Below are 21,259 nucleotides of genomic sequence, written 5' to 3' on the forward strand. Positions count from 1 at the left end.
AGTTCAGCACTCATTAAACCAGAGTGTTACTGAATGCCTCTATTGCTGAATGTTGGCAGAGACCTCTCCCCTCCCCCTCCCCTCACTACCACCACCGCCAATCTGACAACCCTACACCAGCAATTATGAAGGAAGCCAGCTAAACCACATCCACCTTGGCTGGAGTTTTTAAGATTCCAGTAGGCTTGTAAAACTTCTTGGTTTCCCTGCATACATTCCAGTATCACTGTGGCGGTTTCAGGGTGCCGCATCCCCCCGGTCACTTATAACAACGTCCATTGTGAGACGAGCTGGCTGCAGGGACCTGCGACCACGGGCCAACGATGATGTGCCGAAGTAGAAACACCTTTGCAGGGAATCGCCTGACTGCTGAGACTGAGTAGTTTCATCATTTTCTCCTACTCTGTCCTCCACTGCACCATCTCTTCTTGGTCCTCACTACGGGGGCTCCTTAGGACCTCAAGGACATGTGGATCAGTTGAGCTTGCTTGTCTTAAAGTCTAGCTATGAACATGATGCTATAGATGCTACTGAAATATAAATATAATCAGCCAACAGCTTTGGTTTTTTACCGACTAGTGGAGACATCACTCGTATTTTCTCAATGACCATTCTGAATAAACAGTGAAATGACCGCTCTGATCATTTTCTGCCTGGCAAAGATGAAGTTCACCTCTGACCTTTATGTTAGCTGCTCACAGGCTAATTGTAAAAAAATGGATCCTCACCTTTGGTCTAATTGTGAAATGCCACAAAAGGACATGTACCTTATTTCAGTATAATACATGAGTATAATACTTGTTGGTGTGCCGAGGTTTGTGATGGGTGGCATTTTAGACATATCACAACAGGTAAGTCTACTGGCGACCTTGAGATATCAATACACTTGTTAAAATATCATGAACCAAAAATCAGAGAGGAATAGAGAAGGTGTTGTAATCAAAGAGCTAATGATGCAGACCAAACAAAGATCATTAATATGCGAATCCTTTATTATCAATGTGTGAATGGTGTTAGCTTTTTGTCTGGATATTAATAGTATATGAAAACTATACACCGAATCCAGGCTCATCCTAATTTTGCTGTATAATTTCTCAAGTTGGTATTGAAAGATTCTTTATCTTTATATATATTTATATATATAATATATATAAGCCAAAGTGCATTTTCCGTTTTTTTCCTCTTGTCCATATACACATTGCACCATACATAAATAATTACATTGTAAAAATGACTCCGTATTTACAAGTATAATATATATTTCATATAATATATAAAACTTTATATTAAATCTAGGTAGATGATATTTGGGATAGTTTGTGGGGTCCGTCTGTGTTATCTGTGGTTGTTGAGGAGGATCTCCAGCCAGCAGGGGCAGGAGGTGATGAACTGTCTCGAGTAGCAGGGGCCCCAGCCCTTAGCAAAGCTGATGCGCACACTGTTGGGGTCATAGGGTCCGTCCAAGAGGTCGGCCTCCGTGGAGTGCCTCAGGAGGTATGAACGCTCATAGTCAAACACCTTGATGGAGTAGCCCGGCATCACCTTCCGCACCACCAGAGTTCTGCTGCTGGGCACGTCCAGGGTCGGGGAGTTGACAAATATGGGATGCTCGCTGCGGTTATACGCCCAAACGCCGTCCGGCTCTTTGCTGAGTAGGATGCCGTAGCCGATTTTGCCTCGTGTGCGCTGAACTGTGCTGCTGCGGTGCTCCAGGTTGAGCTGGCCCAGGCAGAAGCCCGTGCCCTGAGGTAGATCATAGAAGATGCTGACGGAGTGCTCGTACACTGTGTAGAGGCGACCCACGCGCGTGCGGTGCTCCCAGTACGCCACGTTACACCAGTGGCTCTGCTTCGGGGCGTCAGGCGACATACTGGCATCTAAAAACGAGACAGGGACAGTCATTAAACAAAACATAAACAAAAGCAAACAGGCCTAGTAAAAAGGAAGGCTGAAGTTTTAAGGGATTAACTATCTCTTTTTATTGTTCAGAGCAGATGGCCACTCTATAAATACTGAAGGAGGCACTGTATTGAAATCTAAGCCTTGTATAAATACCACTACATGCACATCCGTCCAACACAGACACACACACACACGCACACACACACATGCATGCACACGCACGCACGCTACTATACATATCCTGGGGGTGGAGAGTGTAGTGAAGTTTTATAACCTGCCTCAAGAGGGCACTGTAACAATTAAACCCTGACCACGCAGCAGGCCGTCACTGCTCATCACACATGCACTTTTGTGTTGACTAAAATGTATTTAGGATTAGACTTAGAGTTTCCATTGAAGATTAGCCAATAACTTCCTGCAGTAGTGTTTTTGGTGCCGGATAAAAAGTCTAATTTTTGTTCATTTTAATAAACAATGCTTAAGACAAAAACACTGTTTTCTTTTTACAGTGGAACAAAGTTGGCACCTCATTCCTAAACATCTCTGTCCAGTAAATCAGCTTGTTAATTCAGTTTTCATGGCTGCAGTCTGTGAACTCTTTCCAGTGACAGCCCTCAGCACTCCAAAGTGAGTTACTGCTCCCTTGGTGGACTTCTATCTTCACTATAGTGAACAGACGCACAGCACCGCTGACTTCTTTCAGAGGCTGCTCCAGTCCACACCGCTCAAAGCTGTCATACAGTTACACTGCTCATAAAATCTGTGGTACGAGGAGAGGGGGGCGGGTGGAAGAGGAAGAAAAAGCACAGAGAGTCCCATGATCTCACATCCTTCTCTTCACCCTTAACTTCTCCAGAATGAGGGTGCCTCTTTCTCCTCTCTCCTCTTCTTCCTCACATTCCACAAGAGTGGGGGTGACGGGAGAGGGCCAGGCAGGGGGTCCCCCTCCCCCCTCCACCCAGCTCGTCCCCCTGCTGTGGGCCCAGGGACGGCATTCAGCTCCCTGACAACTTAGCACAAGCCCATGACCCGCTGACCCCCCAGCCTTCATGCTATCAGCTCCCATTAACTCACACACAGAGTGATGCCATTATTTTGCTTCAGAGAGTCTATTGGCACAGAGGATTTAAAGCCTGGGCCTGTGGCCTCATTCCTTTCAGTCTCTCTGCTCTCAGGGCTTAATGACCGCCCGCCCCATTAACAAACGCCTTTAAGGTGGAGCATCGCAGATCCACACAGCAACAAATGCCTCGCTCACCTCCCACCCAACTAAACCTTTCTGCTGAGTGACCCACACGGGTAAAGTTTATACAAAGATTAGCGAAAACGTTGACCAGACTTGCACAGACAAAACGGCTGCTGGTTCAAGGCTCTCTGTGTTGGGGGGGAGGAGAGAAGAGTGAGTGAGTGGGGATGTGTGGGGGTAGGGGGGGAGCTGCAGACAGGCTCTCTGTGTGTTTGCGCACACACTGATGGCTGAAATGACCCCCTCTCTTCAGGGGCCCCAACATGCATGTGCCATTAGTGAATTCCACACTCCAGCTCCTCCACTCTGAGCTCAGCTTTTACTTCAGCGCGGCTCGGCCACACAAAGAACTCAGCCTCAACTTGTTTACGGCTCTCCATTGTCTCAAATCAAATGGAGCCCACACATCAAGGTAAACTCACTTTGAAACTGTGCACGCAAACACAAAAGACCAAATGGCTACCGTCTCCTCCTTTTTTTTTTTTTTTAGATGGGAAGAATAAAGCAAAAGCAATTTGGTCAATAGTGTCTAGTTTTCACACGTAGCCTGGAACAAAGGTAGTCAGTAAGACTGCCGGGACCAGGAAGAGGAATGAGCAGGACAAAGGTTAGAAATGTCTCAAACGTTAAGCCTGAGAGAAGACAATGAGCGCACCACGAGCCAGGCCTTTTCCTGTCGCTCTGTTGTGTTAAGCGTCTACGTGTGCCTGTGCGCACACACGTGTCTGCTTGGATAGGGATGGAAATCAGCCAGCGTGTTTGTGTTTTTGTCCTGAACTTGTGTGTTTTGGCTAAGTGGTAGTGCTGAGATGAAGGCTCTTAGAGAAGAACTCATTGGGATCTTTTCAACAGAGCCGATCTATCACCATCTGCAGACTGTTTGGACAACATCAGCACGAGAAATATGGCCTCTTCTGCATAGCCTACATCAAATGCTCTGTCTCTAAAATCTTTTAAGGAAGCCTTGTTTCTTCATCAATGTTTGGATGTGTCTGAGTATGTTTATCTACCTTTTCCAATTTGATATAAGAGAGTATGAGGCCAGCTTTAATTATCATTATATGACCAAACCTTAAAGGCGGTGAAGGAACACACGCCCAATGCGTCTTCCTCCACACTGACCACAGCAAAAGCACCCGACTCTCTGCGCCTCCATGTTGGGCTTTCAGAGGGTCTGCTCAGGGCGGAGCCGTGACGGGCTGGGAGCAATTACTGGTGCTCTGCATCCATTTAACCCTGCCACCTCTTAACAGCTTCGTTTACCCATTAGAATAGTAGCGTATGTTATTATTGCTATTTTATTCTCAAAAGCCTCTCCTCTTAGTGTCAGTCTCAGAGTCAATGGACGCGGCCGCAGAACGGCCATTGCACTTCCAGTTCCTGTTTATCTGAACAGGAGGAGGAGATTATCAACTCTGACGCCTTACATAACCAATCTCAAAGTGCTGGTTTAAAAACATTGGAGATACATTTATCTGTGGAAGCCGTCTGGTCTACAAAATGTGGACCAAACAGCTTCATGGAATATAGCAGCTAGCAGTGTGATAAGTAAATGGTGATAAGTCTCTCTTTGGCTTTCCCTTAACGGTCAAGAAATAAGTAAACAGGTTACGACACTCAAAATGTAACAAGTCCTCTCACACATTCAGTGAGTTGAAGGTAACTTTGGTCGCCTGAATCTGCACGTACTACATGCCTTAGTACAGTTACACAGTAAACAGAGATTTTTAGCGAACACTTCTCCAACTACAGAAAGCATTTGGTGCATAGATTGATTTCCACAACAAGGCTTGAGCTCCATGGAAACCATGTGAAAATGTTGATTTTTCTGTTTCCTTGTGGTCTGTCTGATTGGAGGAATTTGAAGTATCAAAAGCAGGACATCAGGTCTGATAACAAACACAGACTTTTTATCAGTTCGCTGGAACTCAGAAAGCAAACAGTCACACATGCTCAAGTGTCTGCAAAACAGACTAAAATGTCAGCACACGAATAGGCTTAGCTTCACTTAAATTCTGCATGTAAAGTGAGATCGCATGAAAGACAATCAGCGGCAGAAGAAAAATTCAGATCCTGTACGTTAAATCATGCAACGAAAACATATGTAAGTATTTTCCGCAAAACGTTTTTGAAGTATAAAAAGTAAAGGTATTACTCATAATTCAGAATTTTTTTCCCTCTGTTATGAGAGAAAAACAACATGCCATTAACACAAGCCTTAAGCATGCCTGTGTTAAACTCAACTTGCCCAAACCTTTTTCCACAGGTTTACATATGGAAGAAAAGCAGATTGCCCTGCTATGAGTTCCTTGAACCTGAGGGCGAGTCTGGATACTTACTACTAAGTACACAAAAATGGGGGCCTTGGAGTTTCAATGGCAATTCTTGATGATCATCCAGTAATGCTCTTAAAGACAGCATGAATAAGGACGGGTGGGGGAAAGGGCAGAGGGAGAAGCAGAAAAGAGCTGCCCCGGGGTAAACACAGCTCCGCAGCTTTGGAGTGAGATGAATGGGAGGCCGAGTGTCAGGGACAGGCAGACAAATAACAGCTTCCCCTCCGTGCTAACGTCTCCCCACCGAGCGCCGGGGGCCACCTCCATTATACCTCCTCTCTCCTAATACAGAGCGGGATAGGGACACGGCTGCAAAACTTTGCTGAGGAGGAAGAAAAAAAAAGACACTATTGCGAGTCCCTTTAAGCAGTGCAGTGGAGGGGGGAGGAGGGGGCGGGGAGGCAGTCTCTCATCCTGTGCCAAGGATTAGATTCCCCTCCAGCTATTAGACTCTACCAATGAACTGATAGGCTGGGGGGCTGGTGGTGAGGAGGGGGCATGAGGACTGTGTGTGTGTGTGTGTGTGTACATTGTGGTTGCGTGTGTGAAAAGTTTGAACAAATTATTTTCTTAGAGCATTCCTTTGCACACACCCCCCCCTAATTTGTTTGATTTAACTTTCTTTTACATCTAAAGCAAAAAAAAAAAACTAAAGCGAAAGCCTCCTCCTGTTCAGATTATGGTATGGCTTTCATTCTGTAGACAACGGTTCCTACAGGCCGACTCCAACCTCGGAGCGGGCCACATTTAGGCTGGCGTCTGGGCTATCGCTGCCATCAAAGTCGGCTTTATCAGACAGACACGCTAACTGGAGCTGCTCTTATATGTCTATGGATTTTTCTCCCTGAGGTCTGGCCTTTCTCTGCTGAAAGAGAGAGAGAGAGAGCAAGAGAGAGAAAGATAGAAAGAGAGGAAGAGAGATATGCGCTGGGAGAAAAACACTGTGGGAGCCGGAGAAACTGAATCCAGTCACCAAGCCCGGCTGGTCACAATGGGAATGCTTTACATTGTCATCCATTTCCTCTTCACTTTCCCTCCGTTTCTGTTTCGGGATGACCCCATGAGGGAGGAAAAGTGCTGTACCCTTGATAGCAGATAACTAACAGAATCCATAAATGAAATCAATAAACAACAGAGGGTGTAAAAAGCACAGGAAGCTAATATGGAGGAGCCGTCTGGGCGCGTGAGTAAGAGACCACTGGTTTGAGGGGAGACAACTTTTTAAAAAAAAATTTAAAGAGGGAATAAAATGTGCTGCTCATTTCCTCAAAGTTTCCTCCAAAGCTCTGCAATGTGTCAAAGACACAGAGCACAAGTGATGGTGGTGATGCAAGTGAGGCCTAGCAGAGTCCTGGAGGGCACGTAAAAGCTCTGTGAAAACTGTGGGGAATGTTTGTAAATGTCATATCTACAGGCGGCGTTAAAGGCCAGCGGAGTCTGAGAGAGCACAGAAAGCAAAACACTCAGCGAACATCCTGCTGGGTGGCTGTGCCCTTTCACCTCCTCATACGACCTATCTGTTTGTGTGTGTGTGTGTGTGTGTGTGTGTGTGTGTGTGTGTGTGTGTGTGTGTGTGTGTGTGTGTGTGTGTTTTTGTTTGTAAGTGTGTGTGAGGGAGGTTCGAGCCAAGAAGGCTGGAGGGTTTGAGTGGAGGAGACCCTGCACATTCCTGAACCCCCCACCCCCCCTCCTCCTCCTCCTCCCCGCTGTGCCTCCTAACTTCCTACTCTGTTTAGGTCTTGGGGGGGTGGAGGTGCATCAAGAAGGTTGCTTTCTTTCTCCTTTAAGAGTCTTGTTTGATGAAAAAATTCTGCTCACCAAATCACACGTCACATGAGAGAGGAAGTGTTGGCTGTGTGTTCTGATACTTTTACATGCACACTTTTGTTTGCTAAATACTTTTGTTAAGAGGCTAAAAGTAAGTCACTTCACGGAGGGAGGAGACTGGCTGTAGCTGGCTGTAGCTGGCCTATGTAGTGAAGCTACGTTGAGAGCTTGGTTTCAAATGAACAATAACAAGGAACTCTATTATTACGAGTAATATTAATCGGACTAATTTAAGGCGAAAGGTAGGTGTTTGGTTTCCACCGGTCTGTGAGGTCAACCAGCTATAATGGACAGAGCTGCCGTTCAAACAATGGTTTCCTATTGATCGGCCCAGTGGATCAGAGTCTGTGAGCAGAATGTGTTCTGTCAGGATAATGTGGCACCAGAGTTTCTGTTTCAATCACAACACTTGCCGGGCTGTAACTCACACTGCTCCACCGCGGGCATCCAGACACCAGCTCCCCAAACAAAGACAACTGTCCCCCCCCCCCATCTCCGACAAGGCAGCCCGTTCACAACAAGCAAGACATTCATTAAAAATGCAGGAGTGAACATTTCCAATAATTCACAAAGTCCTTCCCTGTCAACATCTGCAAAAAATCTTGAAGCTAAAGGGAATGGCAGGATTTCATTAAGTAAATTATGTGCTGGCAGTCACAGAGAGGGGAAGAGGGGGAAGCTACAGCCAGACCTCTAATCTAAACCGTACCCTGAAATGCGACAGCCTGACTGCACAAACTGAGCCACACGGCCAAGACTTCAGAAATGCACATAAATAAAAGATAAGTAAAACACACATTACAAAAGTAAATACAATTTTCCCTGGAGAAGATAATCAATGGGAATTTTCAAATAAGCGTGTTTATGACTTGTAATAACTACTACTTGCAAAAACTTTATTCCAGAATACAAATTATCCTTGTCAAGTTGAGGACATACATACTTGAACATGCTCAGGAAACAATAGCTTGGTCAGAACAGGGCACAAAGCCATTGTAAACACGATATTATCAGGGGTGTTTTGCTGAGCCGTCACTCAAAATAAAGGTTTTCTGCTCAGATGTAAATACATCATCTTTCGGGAACAAGATCAAAGGCTCCAAATGATGTCTATCAAACTTGGCCCCACGTTAGGACAAGGGAGTGGAATGAAGATGTAGCTCCAGCAGATCAAGTTCAAGATAAGGGAAGAGAAACACGTCCCTGCCTCTCATTTAACACATGTGCAGCAGAGAGAAAATTAACAGGCCTTGATACTCTGGGAGTTTACTGCTCAACACATCAACAATGAGCTCCTATCCTTTCCCTCCGGCTGCAAAAGGTTTGTGTAGAGATGTCGGATGACATGGGCCCCTACAGTTAATCCACACACAGCATTCTGGAGGCTCAAAGAATGCGCTGGCTATTCTGAGTTTTAAAAATACTGACAGCCATAGGTTCAGGCACAACTGTCGATGCTCCTCTGGGGAGGAAGGGAAAAAAAAACTTAAATCTATTTTCGCCAGCAATCAGACCACAGGCCTAAATCATAGCTGGCCAAGGCCAGTGTCTGGATTTATAATTGTGGGTAAAATGGTCAGAAAAATAAAAACAGCATCCACAACTGGCACCTCCTTCACCACTGCTTGCCAGGCATTGCAAGGCTAGCACATTTACAGTGGCCAGCTCAAATGGAGTATTGTTCCCCTGGTCAGCCTTGAGAGGAGGAGGCACACTAAAACACTAAACTAACAGTTGGACATTCCATACATTTTTAATGGCATCGCACGCTCTTTATTTGTTGCTGTAACCCTTTGCCCTGGGCTGAATGAATGGAGCTATTGGTGGAGGCTGGTGCTGCGCTGCGGTGTGAATGAAGAGAAGATGGCAACAGCAGCCCTCCCTGAGCACACGACAAGATTAGCTCACTGGCTTTGTTTGCTAAGGTAGAATATGGAGCACAAATTATAGCCTGAGCACACCTCCTGTTATTTCTACAGACAGTCATCTTCTATCTGTGTGGTAAGCCCTAAAATGAAACATAGTCCATCTTATCCTGAGCACAGTACATTCTGTAAATTCAAATGACAAGCGCAGCACTGTAAACTTAGACTCATAGTCTTGTATGAGGTTATAGATTTATCTTTATCTGTGAGCCCTTCAGAAGTTAGACAAACACCCAGCAGCACTGGCACCACTCTGGCTTGCCAGGCAGAGACAGATAAATATTAAGCCCAGCAGGCAAGTTTCTGTTGACATGTCAGGGGTTTCAGGCCTCTCCAAGGACTGCTTTAGATTAGCATGGCTTTCAATCTGCACGTAGAGGTCACATTACCTCACCATGTCTAGGACCTGTGTTGCCAGTTCTGACAGAAAATCCACTCTTAGAGCAAATTTTGTGTAAAGAAATCCAAACACAACGACAACTACAACCCCCACCCTTGAATTATGTGACAATACCGAATGACAAAAAGAACTTTCTTGAAAATCACATGTTTCGCTGCTTGATACAGATGTCCCGTACTAAGGAGATTTCTCTATGAGCGTATGGAAAGGCTTATTGGAAATGCTGTTTAATCTTGACCTGGCTCACATCTAAAAGTCTTAACAAAACTCAAAAAATCTGGAAAACACAAAGTAAAAGATCCTTATTGTATGGTTAGGAAATCTTGTTGCAGTCTGACAGATGGGAAACAAACTGCACTGCAATCGCACAAATACAAACACGCTTCTATACACAACAACAAATATGTTATATTAGTGAGCCAATGGTTCATCTAGAACGTAGAGGAATCTGAGGATCATCAATGTCATAACCCCAGAGAAAACAAGTTGAAATGGATTTCTGCCCCACCATAGTCTAACAATGCTGAGAAAGGGAAAATGAAAAATGGCCTTATCGCTCTTATCAATGGCTCTTTTTCTATGTGTATGTGTGTGTTACGTAAGGGGAAACGGAAGCCAGCCTCCCAGGACAGGAATGGATACTTGAGACGAGGACTGAAGGTACAGGCCCTGCACCACCACAGAGAGAGAATAGAGCACAAGACCCTTCAGGATGTATAGCTACAACCCTCCGCCCTCCAGCTTTAAAATGGGACTCTGCAAACCGGACATGACGAACGGGTGAGGAGAGCCCCCTCGTCTCCCTCCCCGAGATGCTGGCGTTCTCTTCAACATTCCTCCGTCTCCCCCTGTCAAAGGGGCAATTCACCGCCCTGCATTGCTACAAAACCCAGGCAGCTTATTAAAACAGGATGTTTGTCTGAGGCCTCCTTCCCCTCAAATAAACAATCCGCAAAACCTGATTTCGGGAGGCAGGGTGGAAGCACTCGAGTCACATTATTTCCACATCCCGTATCCTGGAGCATTGGGGCTCCTGAGGGAGTGTGGGCGGCCAGGCGCTGGGAAGGCTCAGGGCTGCGGTGGAAACCTGAGGCCATGTGCCAGGCTGCAGGGGGAGACGAGCCCAGGCTGCTTCACTCTGGGTTCTGGGGGGATCATGCCTGGAGGTGGGGAGGGGGACATCGCTAACATGCTGATGCAGTTGTCACTCCATCAGGCCATACCTCTGTCTGAGTCAGTGTACTGCTGCTACGTAAAGACAGCTAGATGTCTGCACAGCGGGAAATAAATACTGTATGATCACAACACACTGAGTTTTAAAGTAAAAAGACACAGGAGCAGGACGACAGCTATTTGCATGCAATTGAATATGAGAATTCCAGAGCTATAAATGAACCATTTGGCTGTGGATTTGATGGGTGTGCTGTCAATGATGTCACCTATATTATGTCACCCAGCATCATATAAGCACAGGGGAGAACATATAGAGCACTACTTAAAAGAGCCATCAATAACATAGGAAGGCCACTGCAATGAACAGAACCGATGATTTAATGCGGAAAAACACAACGACACAATTCAGAGCTAATTAAAGGGGGTGAATGGATTTGCATTTATACAGCGCCTTTGTTGTCGTCCGACCACTCAAAGTGCTGTACACTACATGTCAACATACACTCATTCACACACACACACACACACACACACACACACACACACACACACACACACACACACACACACACACACACACACACACACACACACACACACACACACACACACATTCGTATGCTGATGGCAGAGGCTGCCATACAAGATCCCACTTGCTCATCAGGATCTAAACTAATTCACATTCACACGCAGAACGCACACCTTTCGGGCACAATTTGGTGTTCAGTATCTTGCCCATGGACTATTCGAGATGCGGACTGATGAAACGGCTAATCTTCCACTTAGAGGACCACCGGCACTCCCTCTGAACCACAGCCAAATTAAAGGTACAATTCATCCTAAATCTTTTCAGACGCATACAGTCGATGTTCTATTTAATTGGATCCTAGCAGAAGTGGAATCATATGCCTTCAAAGTCAGATCAACTACAACAGGTCCGGTCTAATCTACTTTAATCAAGAGAAGCATTGCTTGCCTTGATTATTCCATGCATTTGCACTGTCTCTGACACAGACAGAGTGAATAGTTTGATACTTAGTGCCTCTTCCTGACACAGACGGGCAGGCTGTGATTAGTATTGACTGCACAATATAATTAGCTTTGCTCGTGCGTGTGAATATATTTCAGTATGCCTCCGCACTTGCATGAGGACCCTGAGGAAGAACTTAAAAAATTTACAAACAGAAGCTCTAAAGATGCGTTTTCGCGGTCCCAACACGTTCGCATTGTACACTGTAATTTCCTTGAGCAATCTGTTGCGTGACTCATATGTGGCTCCTTCCAATCTATTTACTAACTGCCTTGTTCTGCCTGGAAGTATCAGTCAATACCAGAGTGGACCTGACACAGTGCCTGTCTCCATACCAGACTTCCAGAGAGACAGCGCTGGCCTTTCCTGCGTAGACAGGCAGGCAGCGGCGGAGGGCACTGTATGATCACTGTGTGGGAACCATGACTACCTGCTGATGCCCTCTTCCCTCCAGTGAGAGTAACAGCAGTCTGTGTTATCCACCTCTAAGAACTTTTAAATCTTTCCGCTCCTCCGGTCAAACTTTCCTATCCTCTCAGGAAGGAGAAGAAGGAAAAAAAAGGGGGGAAATAAAAGATAAGTACAATGACTCAGGTCACTCTGCATTTCTTTTGGTCACCTGACCGAGCGAATCTGAGGGAGCCCCTCCACTTACATCGGTGATCTCAACTTACACTAACAGGAGTGTGTACACACAGTGTTATGCTGACAAATTCCACTGGGTTGATTGAGGACACAACCTCTGATGACTGAAGAATGTAGGCAAACTGGAGCCAAGATCTTACAACGGTCTAAACCCTGTCAAAGAGGGAAGGCCTGCATCATCAACTGTACCTACACATTGTCAATATGCAAATCACTACACACAGTGACACGTATTGCTCCTTAAATGACCTTATCCTCGATGACTGAAATACCTAAGTAGCAACGCAAAGACATCTTGGCATACCTCCTCACATTGAGAGCGAAGAAGTGACAAACATAAAGAGCCCCTAATGTCAGAGACAATGTGACTGACATAATAGTTTCAATGTGTAGTGGGGGAAAAAAATAGGGCGTAGTGGAGAGCAAGGTAGTTCTCCAATCAGAAGGTCGGTGGTTTGATACCCGGCTTCAGCAGTCGATGTGTCCTTGGGCAAGACACTTAACACTTGCCATCGGTGTGGACTGGATGATGAATGTTAGTTAGTCTGATGGTGGCACCTTGATGGTAGCCTGTCATCAGTGTGTGAATGGGTGAATGATATGTAACATACTACTGACTGTAAGTCGCTTTGGATAAAAGCGTCTGCTAAATGACTGTACTGTAATGTAATGTAATGTAATAGTTTCAATGTGTAGTGGGGGAAAAAAAACACCCCCTCAGACAGTCATACAGGAAGCAATGAGACCTGCTTCAAAGGGTTTCACTCAAGGGCCCAGGCAGTGAGGAAACAGGTGCGTGGGCAGACTGGGAGGGCAGCACCAGAGAAGGCGCATTCCCTCACACACACTGTGCTAAGGTATACTGTGTATGCAAGCTGGGTCCGCTCGTGACGTAAACAGATATCACAGAGCGCATGGTGGGGCTGTTTCTCCCCCACGCGGCCAGGTTTAAATAAAACACTGTGAATGGTTCAGATGTCTATGACCACACAGTAACTGGAGGCGTGACGCTAAGAGTAATACAATAACGTGCACATGGGGATGCTTTTTAAGAATGCATTTTAGCATTTTAGCACAACTGAAAGAATCTGCCAGAGGGATGAAAGAAATGTGTCTGCACTTAAATGCAACTCTAACATCAATGTGTATATATAGTGTATTGATTTAAAGACATATCTTATAGTCATGTGGCATTAAATTATCTAAAGCAGAGGGAGAATTACTTTTCAAATTCCACTGAATATATTCATTATGTTGGTGGATATGGAATAATGAGCTTATCTACCAAACCAACCAGTTCTGATCCGTTTCTCTGCCTTTGTGTGATGCAGAAGAATGCTCAGTGGGTATTTCTGTAGCCCTGGGTTGTAAAGTGTCGTTGATTATTTGGCTACACCCCACCCATCCACCAAGTGCCCCCCAGACTTGATTTTTTAAGAGGTTTACTTGTTCCTGCATGAAGAGGAGTCTGGATCACATAGAACTCCAGTTACACACAGACACTCTCTCTACCCGAGCTGCAGGGGGATTCACAGAGAAAGTCATCTCCAGGTCAACACAGGATAACTTGACAATATGCATTACATGCCTGCGTGTTAAAGCAGAACTAAGTGAGCTTTATAAGAAGGCCTTCAGGCCCTTGGTCTTATGACGGAATATGCTCTGCAAATACTTGGTGGAAGATCCGTTTCACTGACAAGATGCTGATGGTTTGTTTCACTCAACAAGGACACTCTTTTGTATCTAAAACCAAAGAACCATCATATGGTCCATATGCTACATAGTCAGAAACCAACACAATTTAGCTCACAGCACGTGAAACTACCACCCTGCAGAGCACTGGTCATTCCTCCCTCCCAAGTCCAAGTCTCAGAGTGTGTCCCAGCCAACGCAGCGTGATCCGGCCTGTACAAGCAGCGACACAGTCGGGAGGAACCAAAGCCTAGCATGTCGAGATCCTCCCTCCTCACCACAGTCTCTGAGGAATTGTGGTGCGCGCTCTGACAAGCCCCTCATTTGTTGACTCAGGGAGTGTCGCCGGGCCATGCTGAGGTGGTGACAGCATGTGTACTGGGGAGGAGGGGGGGCCTTTGCTGACTGAATACTTCACTGCCAGGTAGCCATGTCAACTGCTCAGTGTCCAGGCCTCTGAGCCAAGGCAGACCCTCGAACAGGAAATGTTGTTCCCCGCAAGTCCCAAAATGAGGGCTCTGACTCCCCGTCCACATGATACTGTACATGCAGGCTGCAGACCTGGTATGAAGGGGGGAGGCCTGCTCACTCCATGCCATGAGAAAGGAGTGTTTCATTTCAAATCAGAGGACGGGACTGTTTCTACTCGCTTCCTTTGGTGTGGCCCCATTCACAGGAGAAACTCCATTTCCCTGAACCCACCCCTCCCTGCAGCCCACTTACAGCCAGGCTTGGTAGAGTTCTATGTGTGAGTGTATTCGCACATGCATGTGCACAACTATGTGTGCTCGTGTGTGTGTGTGTTTCTGAGTGAGCTTGGATCTTATTACAGTTTGATCCCACTCAAATATTTCTGAAAGAAAAACAGAGGAGGGGAGGCCCGGCTCTGTGGCCGACGCACACGCCCCGCTGAACCTCTACACCACTCACAATGAAACCTTTATCTTTAAAGCTCAGACTGTTTGTAATGGCCCTTAATGAGAAGGAATAGAGTGCAACGTCAAAATGAAATTACCTTCATGAGTTTGCGTATTCATCCAGATACACACAAAAGCTATGCAGAGTAGAGTACAGAAAGAATTATACCTCCTTTTCTTTAACTAATCTTATTTTTGCCGTTTTAGGACAATGCAACACTGAACTAAGTCATGGTAGCTCTGTGATATATTCCTGTGATAATATGTTGATTGTATTATTCTGATTTTGAAGCTATATGCACAGACATGCCAACACATCAGCATGGAAGACACTTATCTCTTATTTACAAATGAACACCTGTCTTAAGAGCTTTATTACTCAATCTATCAACTTTAATCATACTTCAGGGAAAAAGCAAAGCCCCCTAATCCACGTACTAATGATCTTTATCAAGTGGATGATTTCATCATCTTACATATCTTTAAATCAAACATAACACTAAGCATAATATTTTGACATGACAAAGTGGAAGCTCTTTTTCGAGTGATGTTTTTATAGACAGTCACTCTTTGTTCAAGCTAGTTAATGAGTCACCATACGGGCCCTTCTTCTTCAAACAGCTGCTCACACACATATCCAAAATCAAATCAAAAAATTTACGAGTTGATTATAACTTCAGTATCTACTACATGTCTATACTCTCTTCAGTGTACTGTATGGCAAACTATGCTTCTGCTGCAAACAGCATTTGACCACCAAAAGCTATACAGTATGCCTACTGTGCCAACCAAAATATAAATGCCCCATCCTCTTACAAAATGTACATCACAACAGAAAAAACAGATGAACTTGTTTGACTAATTACTTCAGTATTTACAGAGTGGCTCCTCTGGGATGACAAGATCCTGCTAATCATTGATAAAAATCAGGGACTAGACATTTTCGGTTTTAAACTTCCTATGGAGACTGGTGACAGTTGGAGCAACACACCCACCTGAGAATTCCCCTGGTGTGATATTTGGTGAGCTGGCTGCCTCAGTTTCAGTGTAAGACAATGTGGAGTCTGACAGATCTGTGGGGACACAAAACAGAAATTATTAATCTGCGGCTAGTCTGATCTGTCACTGACCATCCGCATTAGAGACTCAATTGCTACATCTGTGTGCTTCTTCATTTCAAAGAGAAAATGATTCTTATTTTGCATCAAATCAAACTATTACCACAACGTTGGGCTTCATACAATAGTGGATCACCTGGCATCTTCACTAACAGGCCTTTACCTGATGACATCCCCTTCAATGCCGCCAGAAACCTCAGCTGTAATGCAGCTTGCAGGCCCAGCTAGCTGCCAGGCTACAAAGTCTCATCAGCCTAAAGTACATACTACCACCACCATACAACCCACACTGGCTCTGGCTGGCATCCTGACATCATGCCACATGCTGGCCTAGGTCTCATCTCAAAGCTACCCGCCAGTTTGCCAGTAACTGTACCCAATTAGAGCCATTAACATTTCCCACATCGCTTTATTTCTTTTTCTTTCCTGTTAAACCAGAGCATGAACAAAAGACTGTCTGTGTCCTTTGCTGGCCCTTAATAGCTGTAATTATGAACGAAAAACACAATAAGTCAAGTCATTACAGTTTTACAACTACCTAGTTACAAGTCATAGCAGAGAGGATCAATCTTAACAGCAGAATCCGATGAAACAATTAGGATGAAACACAAAGCGTCAGGTGTGTCACTCACCCAGTGGCTTGTGTTCTTCATTAGGGGAAAGCCTTGAATAGGGAGGTGGGGGTGACTCTGTAAGACAAAAAAAAATCATGTCAATAAGCTAATAAAGGAAAGAAATGCTGTTTATAAGAAAGAAAGGTAAAACTAAATCCCTACTGTGCTATCACTAAACATTAGAAAGTCAAATTTGAGCATTTCGAACTTTAACTAACTGTTGGGTGATCTAAGAAGAGGATTTATTAAGCACTGTTTACATACATTAACTAATACACTGTAAAAATGAATGTTAGTAAGTTACAATCCTCTGATGTATAGCGGCTGACAGAGCTTGTTTGTACAGCTTGTAACACATTTAAAAGCTTCTTTGCACATCTACATTCATATAAGAACTATTGAAACATTTTCACTTCCATTTGAAAGTAGACACCAGACTACATCTCAACTCTCACAGCTTTGTGTCTGCACTACAGACAAGGTCATTAAAAAGCTAATAAAGCCAACAGAACAATGTTTTTTTTCCCTATTATTTAAGCATGTTCTATTTAACTGAAGTGGTCGTCACAACAACCACAGAGACTGACTAAAACTTTGGGCTAGTAGTTTGATGAATCAGAGCAGATCTCTGCTTTCTAACTTAACACTGTGTTCCTTGATTTAATCCAATAAAAAGAGAAGAAATGAAGAGAATAACTTGCACAAGAAAGAAAGCACAAAGGAAAGAAAACTTTGTGAGCACACTGTGACCTCGCCTACAGAGAAAAGGGGAAGGAGAAAAGCATAATAGCAGCGGGTCCTTTAAGAGTGGCGGCAGTAATTGCTGGGATCTGAACTCAGTCACTCAGATACACAGCTAGTCAGTCTGGCGCCAGTAGTATGCAAACTGTATATTATCACCACTCCTTCACCTAAATAGCATGAGGGGACCTCCTTAGGACAAAAGGGCTTTTAGTGCGCAACTTGAAACTGATCTCATTCGAAAAGTATAATGCTTGGAAAAATAAAAGGGAAAAGTTTTTGCCCACTTCAATCCAAGCTCTCTGTAACACATTATACATTGTTTTATTCTTTATAAACTCTTACATAAGACCTTAAGAGAAGTAGTTTATTTTGGTATTATTCTAAAATCAAACCCAAGTAGAATTAACAGTGTTGTCAAAATGCAGAACTACTTGTTTTTAAGCTTTGAGTTGTGATTTAAAACTGATTTAAATGTTTAAATTAAAACACATGTCGAGTGTTGAATGTTAGTCTCACATAATTATATATTTCTTGCATCTCCATTTGCAAACAATGTAAAAAAACACTGATTAAGTCTTGATTCAAAGCCCCCCTTCTTGAATAGCATGAAAGAAATACCAGCTCCATTGGGCCACGCATGAGCGCATGTGAGATATGTCTACTACGAGCCTTAGTCCCAATATGGGGTATGTTCCCCTCTCCCTCTCCGGAGTCAGTGGGGTCGAGTGGCCGAGCGTTTAAGGTTTGCCAAATCACAGGCTCGCCCTCTGCCAAACCTGAATCTGTTTAATAAAAGGTCAGGGGAGTTCTGCCATAGATAGCTCATTGATTGTGAAGCTAAATCCTCGACCACAACAGCCAAACTGATCTCTGCCACCAGGTCCAAACCTCTGAGTGAGTCTTTACTCTCATGTCATACATGGTTGATTGTTCGGCCTACCTGGCAATAGCCCTTCAAGAAACAGAGCTAAGAACCAAACCAGCTGTAGTGACAATCATGTACTTAATGTTATTATGGAATTCATAAGACTTAATGCTATAATAGCTGTAAGGAAGACAACAGTCTTTTTCACCGTAAGGCCCCGCTTTCTACAGGCTAGAATGAGCGACGCTCTGATGTACACCAAACTGTTCAAATTCAACTTTCAAGGCAACTCGAATCTTTAAAAAGTGACAAACATATTAAAACGAATTCATATTTTGCTTGCGTTTTGGTATTTTTGCTGAATATACTAAACAACATCAAGATAACAACAGAATAACACAACAATAACATCAAACTGGCATAAAAGTAGATTCTCACATTTATGTGAAGTCAAATGTGCCCCAGCTCTAAAGGATTGTATCATTGTTCACCTTGCCATTTGGATGACTTGGGTAATCATTAACTAATCAAACTGGCAGCCTTTCTCTATCTCTCAGTATGAAAGAAAGCCAAACAATACCACACAAATAAAACATGGTGATATGGAAAGAACTTCTGAGCATATTTCAAAGCCCTTAACAGCATTACGATCTTGAAAAGTTCATTCATGCTATGAAACTATCGACATGGCCTTTCTTAGTTCTCTTTATAGTCATTTGCACAAATGCACAAAAAAAAAGGCCCAACTGTTATGCATCTGCAGCATTTGCTTGTACATTTATATCACCTCGCCATGTCCAGAAGCAAAGCTGGTAGTCTACAAAACTGTGATAAACATTACATTACATTACATTACAGTCATGTAGCAGACGCTTTTATCCAAAGCGACTTACAGGAAGTGTATTCAACATAGGTATTCAAGAGAACTACTAGTCACCAGAAGTCATCAGTGCATCTCCTTTCTTAAACAAGCATCTTAAAGCATAAACCAGAGCAAAAGTATAGTGCAGAGCAGTTACTACGCAAAATTGCAACAGACTACGAATACAATAAGTGCAACAGACTAATACGAATATAATAAGTGCTACAAACTACTATAAAGAAAGAGAAGTTAAAGAAACCTAAGGAGAAACAAAACAAAGCCAACACAGATGCCCTAATGGACCACCTGCTGCCTCCAGACCCTCACAGGCAGCATCTACCTCCACCTGTACAGTGTGTGTGTGTGTGTGTGTCCAGGTGTGTGCTCTTACCTGGCCCACAGAGCCGGCTGTAGTGATAGGGGTTGCAGCACACGGTCGGACTGTCCAGAGTCCCGAAGCTCTTACACTCACAGAGCGGTTTGAGCTGGGCCGGCTGCTGCAGGTCGGACCAGCGGTACAGTTTACACACCAGCAGCTGCGGAGAAGCCACATGGCCGGCCAGCAGCAGCTCTGTGCGGGCGACCATCACACAGTCGCTGGGCATGCCTCCTCTGGACTCCACCGCCTCCAGCAGGGTGTCCAGAGGCCTCTCCTTCAGCCTCTTCAGCAGAGAATAAGTGGCTGATTTCAGTTCTTGCTCCAGCACCGTGCGAGGCATCGGGTCCTCCGGAGGTCTGAGGGTCCCCAGCACCAGGTGACACGACCCCGGGTCCGTGGAGCCGTCCTGGGTCTCGGACTGGTCCCGGTCTTTAAACAAGCAGCAGGTCACCGTCCTGGTCTCTGTGTCCTGCATGGCTCGAAGGCTGCCCGGCTCCTGGACGCACAGTTCGGCTCCATCCCGGTCCAAGCCTCCACTACACCCCCCACCTATGTCCCCTATACCCGGGGTCATCGGTGGGAGCTCCCTTTTGGGGATCTTCTCCGGGTTGTCTCCGAACACCTCGTCCCTGCAGCCCTCACTAGCATTGCCATTTCCATCCTCTTCTGTATCTGGGATCAAACGGCTTCTCCAGAGTCGCCGCACAAGACCTGAGCGTTTCGTCCTGAACATACGACAACTTGACTCTCTATATGAGGGGTTTTATTCTGATGTGTTACAGACACTTCTACGGTCGGTGCAACACATTAATGTCTGTGAAACGCCGTGCAGTGCATGCACAGCCGGTCGACGAGCATGTGTGGATGAAGCGCAACATTAAAGCTACTTTGTTGCATTTACTACAACAAAGTGTGGCCGGTCACACTGCGTCCATCCGGCCGAGACTGTGACAATGTGGGTTATTCTCCAGGATCGCTGCTCCAATTCACTGGAATTGATTATTATGTGTTTGTTAGGAGCGACTGGAGAAGGTAGAACACATAATAACATAACATCATTCACTTAGAAGCATAATCCAGAAGCTTTGAAGCCAAGAAAGCCTGGAACAGTTTCGCACTTTTAATAAAAGCTACTTTCTACACGAAGAGGTCCGATTTAATCCCAAGAAAAAACAACAAAAAAGCACTAGAGATCAGGATCCTTGTCGTCTTCTTATGTTTCTTTTCTTTTTTTTTTTTTTTTTTTTTTTTACAATCCCAACCAAATATCCACTGCGAGCAGAAAAGACATGAAGAGGAACAATCCGCTGCTTCTCCTCTCAGATCCAAAGCAAACTGCAGCCCAGATCCCGTTCTTTCTCCCGGTTCCTCTCTCCACCCACACACACACACACACACACACACACACACACACACACACACACACACACACACACACACACACACACACACACACACACACACACACACACACACTGGGCCCCTGAGGAGAGCGCTGGAGCCATTGGCTGACTACCATCATGTGCTAGTCTAGACACTTTGGCGGCTGTGAGCTGCACTGATTGTTGCGCAAACAAGGTTTCA

At 44.9% G+C, this 21,259-nt stretch overlaps 1 protein-coding gene across 1 annotated transcript; it reads right to left on the reverse strand.

Annotated features, from left to right (window-relative positions):
- Positions 1–987: 987 nt before the first annotated feature.
- Positions 988–20,611, reverse strand: smad6b (SMAD family member 6b). Its single transcript, XM_054620117.1, has 4 exons — positions 19,688–20,611; positions 16,844–16,900; positions 16,089–16,166; positions 988–1,877 (listed from the first exon to the last, which is right to left on the reverse strand). The coding sequence occupies exons 1-4, from the start codon at positions 20,406–20,408 to the stop codon at positions 1,336–1,338; spliced, it is 1,398 nt and encodes a 465-aa protein (XP_054476092.1). The 5' UTR covers positions 20,409–20,611; the 3' UTR covers positions 988–1,335.
- Positions 20,612–21,259: the final 648 nt, after the last annotated feature.

The sequence above is a fragment of the Anoplopoma fimbria genome, chromosome 19, assembly GCF_027596085.1.
Source record: "Anoplopoma fimbria isolate UVic2021 breed Golden Eagle Sablefish chromosome 19, Afim_UVic_2022, whole genome shotgun sequence".
NCBI lineage: Eukaryota > Metazoa > Chordata > Actinopteri > Perciformes > Anoplopomatidae > Anoplopoma > Anoplopoma fimbria.